This window comes from Gopherus evgoodei, unplaced genomic scaffold (assembly GCF_007399415.2).
Source record: "Gopherus evgoodei ecotype Sinaloan lineage unplaced genomic scaffold, rGopEvg1_v1.p scaffold_58_arrow_ctg1, whole genome shotgun sequence".
Classification (NCBI taxonomy): Eukaryota; Metazoa; Chordata; order Testudines; family Testudinidae; genus Gopherus; species Gopherus evgoodei.
This window is the reverse complement of record NW_022060079.1, coordinates 995240-1003130: the sequence shown is the minus strand read 5'-3', so window position 1 is coordinate 1003130 and position 7891 is coordinate 995240. Positions and strand designations below refer to the sequence as shown.

The following is a 7891-nucleotide window of genomic DNA, read 5'->3' as shown; positions in this document are numbered from 1 at the left end:
TTTGAGGGGGCCACTCAGGGATCCGGGGTAAAAAACATAGTTGGGGACTGGTCCTGCTTTGAACAGGGGTTGGACTAGATCCCTCCTAGGGTCCCTTCCAACCCAGATTCTATGAAGGCTCCCTGGGAGGGCAGGAGTGGGGAAGCTGGGGTACAAAACTCTAATGCAGGTGTAAATCAGGATAACTCGCCATGGCTCTGAGCTGATCTACGCCCTCCAGGCTCCGGCCCCGTGTATCCGTCCAATGAGTCCCACACGCGGCCTGCACTCGGAGAGGTTTATTGGGTATAAAAGAGGGGCCGGGCCGGAACTCATTCATCGTAGAACTTGGGGATCTCGTCCCCCAGGAACACCTGCTCCATGGCGCCCGACTTGGTGATGGTGACGAGATAAATAACCCCCCCGCTGGAGCCGTCCCGGCTCATTGCCAGGGCAATAGCTGGGGAGAGAGAGACGAGGGGTTAGTGAATCGGTACCACCAGAGGGGACAGGCCCCATTCCCTGCCCCCTGAGCCAGCTGGTCCCCCTGCCCTGGGGCTGGATCACAGACAGCACCCCCCAGAGGGGACAGGCCCCATATCCTGTTCCCTGAGCCAGCCAGTCCCTGCCTGGGGGCCGGATTGGGGCCACCGCGCCCTGGACCTGCCTAACCCCGCCTGGGAGCAGTTACCGTTCTTGGTGAACTGGCGACACTCCTCTGGAGTCATCCTGGGCTTATAGGCTGCATCCACGTAGCCATAAATGTAGCTGCTGCCGGAGCCGCCGATGGCGAAGGGGTGGCGGGTGAGCATCCCCCCCAGCGTCCCATACACCTGTGGGGCGAACACAGGCCAGGTGAGAGCCCCAGGGCGGGCGGGTGGGGGGCAGGGGGGCTGTAGCACCGTGGCCAGGGGGTGACTAACACCGACATGCAAAGCACTAACTGCGGTGATGACCAGCTGTTCCCTCGGCCCCCTGCCAGGTCTCAGGGTGGGTGTCTCTCCTCGCTGCCCTGCATGGCACGGACACGCAGCCAGGCCTTGGGAGCCTACCCAGCCTGTGGCCACCTGAGCACCGATGGGGCAGGAGGTTCTGGGTTCAGACCCCCCGCAGCGGTGCTGGCCTGGCTCCTAGCGGCTGGTGACTCACCCAGCGATGGCCAAGGGAGGGAACGAGGACACCTTAACGGGGCGTTTTTACCAAGCCTGGCCGGGCCGAGGAGCCATGGGGCCCTGCAGGAAAGTGACCGGGACATACCGCAGGGCAGGTCTCCTTGCCTGGTTGGCGGGCGAGATGCGGCGCTCAGCCCTGCCGGGGGCAGTTAATGCTTCGCCCCCTTTCTGTCTGCCCGAGGGGGCCAGGTGCCCTTTGCACCCTGGGCGTAGCTTGTTCTGGAGCATTAACCGGTTTGAATGGGATGCTGCAGGGAGATGGGGATGGGCCGAGGGGAGGGGGTCACAGCACAGACACTGCAGCCAGGCCCTGTGGGCGGCCAGGCCGGTGGATACCGTAGGGGGCAGACGGACCCCCCCCGGCTGCCAGCCGCCCCCAGCCTCACCTGCCCCCCCTTCTTCCGGTCCCATCCCGCCACCATGAGATGCGCCGACAGCTCCTCCTTGTACTTGTAGCTGACGCCTTTCACCAGGCTGGCGGCCGCCAGGACCAGCGGGGCCTCGTCCATGTCCAGGCTGGGGAGAGGCAGAGGGTGTGTGTGTCAGTGAGAACAGGAGGAGCCGCCCCTCACAAGGGGCCCTGTGAGCTCCAGCCCCCCCTGCACCACCAGGGGACCCCCGCCCGGCCTCCCCACCCTACCTGTGCAGCTCCAGCTGGTAATGCACCATGTCCGCGATGGCCTGGGCGTCGGCGGCGGAGCCGGAGAGAGCGCAGTAAATCCACTCGTGCAGCGGGGCCAGCTTATCAAAGACCCGGTTCACCACGGCCTCCCTGGGGAGGAGAATCCGGATCCCAGCGTGAAAACCAGAGCGGAGAGCGCAGAGCCGGAGTCAGACCCGGCGCCCAGGCTCAGAATCCAGGACCTGCCCCGTTCCCAGACCCGTGGTGGGGTGGGGCACGTGCCAACCCCCCTGCTCTAGTGTAAAGCAGGGAAAGGGTTAATGACCTGCAGACCCCAATCCTGCTCCCCCTGCCCAGCAGAGAGAGGCTGCCCCTGGGCTCTGGGCAGGGCCGGGCCTGGCTGTGGGTCACTTTGCAGGAGAACCGGGGCTGGAACCCGGGGTGTGTGTGGACGCTCTGGGAGGCTGCTCCTGGCGGCTGCAGAGAGGTTGGGAGTGGGGTCTGTGCAGGGAGATGGTTGTCAGGAAGGGGGGGGGCTCTAGTGCGGCTGGAGAGCTCGGCTGGGCCCCGGGGGAAGCAGAGAGACTGAGAACAGGACTCAGGTGGATGGGGGTGGGGCTGGCACATGCACCCAGCTAAGGCAGAGTCTCCATCACAAACTCTGGGTGGGAACCAGGCCCCCCAGAGAGCAGCGGCCGGGCAGCCAGGAGACGGGGAGAAGCTCCGACAGCCCCTCACAACGAGGCACAGCCCATCCAGTGTCCCGACCCGGGGGAGTGAGAGAGATTCCTGTATTCACCAGCGACCGGAACAGACATCTCACCGAAAAGCGATGAGGACGATCCGTGCCTGATCCGGGGCGAGCCGGCCCCACTGCAGAGCCCGTCCCAGCGCAGGTCAAACCCCAAACACCGGGCGTGACCCCGGCCCGGAGGAGGTGACAGACACCTGAGGAACAGCCCTGCGCCCTCCCCTGCACCAGGGACACAGGGCGGGGTGAGCAGTGATAATTCCCCCCGTCGCACGGGGGCCTGTCCCCTGGCCGAGTCCCGGCACTTACCCTGCAGACACCCGGGAGTCAGAGCCCACCACGACCCCGCCATCAAACTCCACCGCCATGATGGTCGTCTGGGGAAAGGGAGGAGACGGGTTCAGTGCAGGGACCCTCGGAGCCGGGGGAGACTGAGGGTCACCCCATGCCCTGCAGGGAGCCGGCACAGGGCTCCTGGGGGGTCCAGGGCTCCCCCCCAAACCTTCTCACAAGGGAAATGAGCAGAGCAGACCAGCCATGTTTGCGTCCTGCGGATTCCACACTGACCCCTCCGGGTCAATGGGGCAAGAGGCAGGAATCTCTGCCTGTGAACCCACAGCACAATCCCCAGTGGGGCTGCAGGCAGACAGTGTAACTGGCCCGCACACTGTGACTCTACTGGGGGTGGCTGGGAGCCAGGACTCCTGGGTTCTCTCCTGGCTCTAGGAGGGGAGTGGGGGCTGGTGGGTTAGAGCAGGGGGCTGGGAGCCAGGACTCCTGGGTTCTCTCCCCAGCTCTGGGAGGGCAGTGGGGGCTGGTGGTGAGAGCAGGGGAGCTGGGAGCCAGGACTCCTGGGTTCTCTCCCCAGCTCTGGGAGGGCAGTGGGGGCTGGTGGTGAGAGCAGGGGGACTGGGAGCCAGGACTCCTGGGTTCTCTCCCCAGCTCTGGGTGGGGAACAGGGGCTGGTGGGTTAGAACAGGGGGGCTGGGAGCCAGGACTCCTGGGGTCTCTCCCCAGCTCTGGGCGGGGAACAGGGGCTGGTGGGTTAGAACAGGGGGGCTGGGAGCCAGGACTCCTGGGTTCTCTCCCAGCTCTGCAGGAGTGACAGCCCCCTTTTCACATTCTCTGGCCCAGGTGTCCTGTCCAGCCTGTGGCTCCGTGGGATCAGAGGGAGGTGGCTCTGGGATTTGATTACACATGGCAAAGGGCCTGTTGCGGCCTGTGACAAATTCCTGGCAGCTGGGTACAGAGTCCTGGGGCTTGCAGCGGGGGGTGGATCCTGCACCTGCACCTGCTGCCTGGAATTGGCAGGTGCTAAGGGCGGTGGGTGCATTGCCGGTACAGTGTGTTTACACCAGGCAGTGCCCAGCCAGGGCACCAGGTTTGGGGTGATGGGGGGGCACATGGCACCTCCCAGCCAGAGTCCCCCATTCCCAGACTGCTGGTCTGACCCAGGCCACCTGTTCCACTGGGGAGCAATACAGAAATAGTTATTGGGGGTGGGGTGAAGAGACTATGCCTGTGTGGCCCAGTGATTAGGGCCCCCCCACATGGGAGGGGGTGATCCTGGGTCCTGTCCCCCATTCACTATTTATTCAGAGGGCAACAGCTGCAAAGGAGAGAGGGAGGGAGCCCCCCCACTCCAGAACAGCCTGTAGCCCAGGGGTCAGGCCAGGGGTTCTCAAACCAGGGGTTGGGCGGTTATTACATGGGGGGGGGTGTCATGAGCTGTGAACCTCCACCCCAAACCTTGCTTTGCCTCCAGCATTTACAATAGTGTTAAATATATAAAAAAAATGTGTTTTTAATGTATAAGGGGGTGTGCATATGTTTGCTGTGTGAAAGGGGTCACCCGTACAGAGGTGGGTTAGCGTCACTGGGTTAGAGCCCTCCATGGGGGAGACCCCTGTTCAAAGCCCTCCCCCCCAAACAGAAGGGGGAATGGAACTGGTTTCCCCCACATCCCCGCCTGTGCACGAACTGCCAGGCTGGAAGCTATGGGGGGGGACCCCATGCCCCTGCTCTGGCTGGATTTGGAAAGGGACCTGATCCAATAAGCAGCCTCGGCGCAGGCCCACTGGCTCGGGCCCCACACATCACTTAAGCAGCTGAACGCTGCCCTGCCCGGGTTTGCAGGCAGGCGGGAGCCAGGTGTCCGAGGGGCGCGTGCAGAGTGCAGGCCCAGAGGCAGGACCTCCCGCGCCGAGGGGAAGTTACCCTGAGGAACGTGGGCGCCCAGTGAGTTTAGCGCCGACAGAGTGAGGCGGGAGATCGGTGGATCGCAGAGCAGCTGGGCCGGAGGTGCCCAAGTCGGGGGCTTAGGCAGCCAAGTACTTTGGTGGACCCCCTGGGGAGTCTCTCTCTCCCTCCCCAGCAGATTTTCTAGCCCTTTAATCCCCAGCCTGCAGGCCCCAGACCTGGACTCAGGATCCCAGCCATGGTCACACCAGGGCCAAGTCCTGCAGGAAAATCCCCTCCCTGCCCAGCTCAAGATTCCCCTCGATCTGTTCCACTGGCCACTCTGTCCATAGCGCGGCCCTGGGAGCTGCTGGTCAACTCGGTATCCACCACCACATCTGCTCAAACACCTTCTGTGTTAATCCCCAACTGACCTGCCTCATGGGGAACTGAAACACAGCCAGGGAGAGAACCCAGGAGTCCTGGCGCCCAGCCCCTTGCTCTAACCCACCAGCCTCCACTCCCCTCCCAGAGCTGGGGAGAGAACCCAGGAGTCCTGGCTCCCAGCCCCTTGCTCTAACCCACCAGCCTCCACTCCCCTCCCCTCCCAGAGCTGGGGAGAGAACCCAGGCATCCTGGTTCCCAGCCCCTCCTCTATTCTGACCACTAGCCCCCACTCCCCTCCCAGAGCCGGGGAGAGAACCCAGGTGTCCTGGCTCCCAGCCCCCCCTGTTCTAACCCATCAGCCCCCACTCCCCTCCCAGAGCTGGGGAGAGAACCCAGGAGTCCTGGCTCCCAGCCCCTTGCTCTAACCCACCAGCCTCCACTCCCCTCCCAGAGCTGGGGAGAGAACCCAGGAGTCCTGGCTCCCAGCCCCTTGCTCTAACCCACCAGCCTCCACTCCCCTCCCCTCCCAGAGCTGGGGAGAGAACCCAGGCATCCTGGTTCCCAGCCCCTCCGCTATTCTGACCACTAGCCCCCACTCCCCTCCCAGAGCTGGGGAGAGAACCCAGGTGTCCTGGCTCCCAGCCCCCCCTGTTCTAACCCATCAGCCCCCACTCCCCTCCCAGAGCTGAGAATAGAACCCAGGAGTCCTGGCTTCCAGCCCCCACTGCCCTCCCAGAGCTGGGAATAGAACCCAGGAGTTCTGGCTCTCAGCCCCCTGTGCTCTAACCCACCAGCCTCCACTCCCCTCCCAGAGCCAGGGAGAGAACCCAGAAGTCCTGGCTCCCAGCCCCCACTCTCCTCCCAGAACTGAGAGAGAATTCAGGAGTCCTGGCTCCCAGCCCCCCCCGTTCTAACCCATCAGCCCCCACTCCCCTCCCAGAGCTGAGAATAGAACCCAGGAGTCCTGGCTCCCAGCCCCCCCGCTCTAACTCCCCCCCAGAGCTGGCACCACCAGACTGCATGCGGCTCTTGGCTTCCATTGAAAGAACAAGTAAGTTCCTCGCTCTGGTGGCTTGGGAACATGTGGCCCGGGGGAGCCGGGGGCCCAGAAGACAAACACAATCTCTGTCCATTAGTGTTCAGCAGAACTCAGGGTCTGTGAACGTTCCGGGCTGGCAGTGCTGGACATTGGGGGGGGGCATTTGGGGGTTTCAAGGAGGCACGTATGGGGGTGCAGCAGGGAGACATGGGGAGCTGCAGGGGCACATGGGGAGCTGCAGGGGCACATGGGAGCCAGGACTCCTGGGTTCTATTCCTGATCTCTGGGGCGGGAGAAGGGTCTGCAGTAGAGGCATATGGGGTGCGAGGAAGGGAAGTGGGACAGTGGAGGGAGGGTCCTGTAGGGGGAACAGCAGGGGGGTATGGGGCCAGCAGAGACGGGACGGGGGGATGGAAGGGGCGGCAGGGGGGCACATGGGGAGCACATGGGGGAGACGAGGTTAGCTGGCAGAGATGGAATGGGAGGTGGAGGGGGCACATGGGGGGCAGCAAGGGAAGATGGGGCCGGCAGACACGGGACGGGGAGCTGGAGGAGGGCAGATGGGGGGCAGCGGGGGACATGGGGGTAGCAGTAGAGATGGGACAGCGCAGCGGAGGGATGGAGGGGGGCACATGGGGGCAGCGGGGGGACATAAGGTTAGCAGCAGAGACGAAATAGCGCAGCGGGGGGATGGAGGGGGCACATGGGGGACAGTGGGGGGACATGGGGTTAGCAGTAGATATGGGACAGCAGGGTGGGAGGATGGAGCGGGCGGCAGGTGAGGGCACATGGGGGGCAGTGTGGGGAGATGGAGTTTTCTGGCAGAGACGGGACAGTGGGGGTGGGGGGTGGAAGAGGCACATGGGGGGCAGCGGGGGGATATGGGGTTAGCACCAGAGACGGGACAGCGTAGCGGGGGGATGGAGGGGGCACATGAGGGCAGCAGGGGGAGATGGGGTTAGCAGCAGACATGGGACAGCGGGGTGGGGGGGATGGAGCGGGCGGCAGGTGGGGGTACATGGGGGCAGCAGGCGGGTCCCAGCCGACACCCCCGCCCCGAGCCCCTTTCAGGGTGTAAACGGGCAGGGTTCGCGCCGCCCCGGCACACGGAAAGTGAAAGCGGCTCGGAGCCTGGCCGGTGGGCTGGGAGGAGGCTGAAGCCGCCCGGATCCCGCAGCCCCCGGGGACCCGAGCCGGGCAGTGCCCGGGGGGGCCGATCCAAGCGGGGCAGCCCCTAGGGCAATTCATGGGGCGCCCCCACTTTACCCCTCCCGGGATTCCCCCGCAGCGGATCCCCCCCGGCCCCACTTACCCCCGTGTGGACCTCCCCGTCCGCCCAGCCGGGCCCCCCGCAGCCCGCCATGGTGCAGCGACCCCGGGAGCGATGCACCAGCGCCCGGGACAGCTCCGGGACCAGCCGCTCCCGCGCCGCCCTCCCTGCAGCGCCGCCCAGCGCCGCCAGGGGGCGCCCAGCAGACATCGCCGCTCGGAACCTGTCCCGCCCCGCTCTGCCGGGCAACAGGTGATGCCCGGGCCTGGAGGGCGGGGCTAGGAGTCCCTCCGTCCCTCCCCCGGCGTCCCAGACCGCTTCTCCCATCCATCATCTGCTGGGCTCTGACACCGGGTGAGGGGCGGGTGAGGCCGTGCCTGCCTATCCCGGGCCATACAGGAACCGCCTGGGCGGCTGCACTGGGCAGGGGGGCTGGGCCACGGGCCTGGCAGCTGTGGGGACTCCTATAGCCCTGCGCACCCCCAGCATCTCA

General features: G+C 65.2%; 1 protein-coding gene across 1 annotated transcript; it reads right to left on the bottom strand.

The window, feature by feature from the left end:
* Positions 1-260: 260 nt before the first annotated feature.
* On the bottom strand, positions 261-7573 carry PSMB9 (proteasome subunit beta 9). Its single transcript, XM_030547397.1, has 6 exons — positions 7441-7573; positions 2834-2901; positions 1792-1923; positions 1538-1667; positions 671-812; positions 261-439 (listed from the first exon to the last, which is right to left on the bottom strand). The coding sequence occupies exons 1-6, from the start codon at positions 7489-7491 to the stop codon at positions 312-314; spliced, it is 651 nt and encodes a 216-aa protein (XP_030403257.1). The 5' UTR covers positions 7492-7573; the 3' UTR covers positions 261-311.
* Between the last annotated feature and the right edge of the window lie 318 nt (positions 7574-7891).

What these genes read in the sequence shown, in the direction of transcription:
- PSMB9 (XM_030547397.1), bottom strand. Translation starts at nt 7,491, where the DNA reads ATGGCGGGCTGCGGGGGGCCCGGCTGGGCGGACGGGGAGGTCCACACG. An exon ending in ACGGGGAGGTCCACACGGGG is followed by an intron (nt 2,902 to 7,440) that starts GTAAGTGGGGCC and finishes CCCTTTCCCCAG; the next exon opens with ACGACCATCATGGCGGTGGA. An exon ending in TCGCCAGTTCACCAAGAACG is followed by an intron (nt 440 to 670) that starts GTAACTGCTCCC and finishes CTCTCTCCCCAG; the next exon opens with CTATTGCCCTGGCAATGAGC.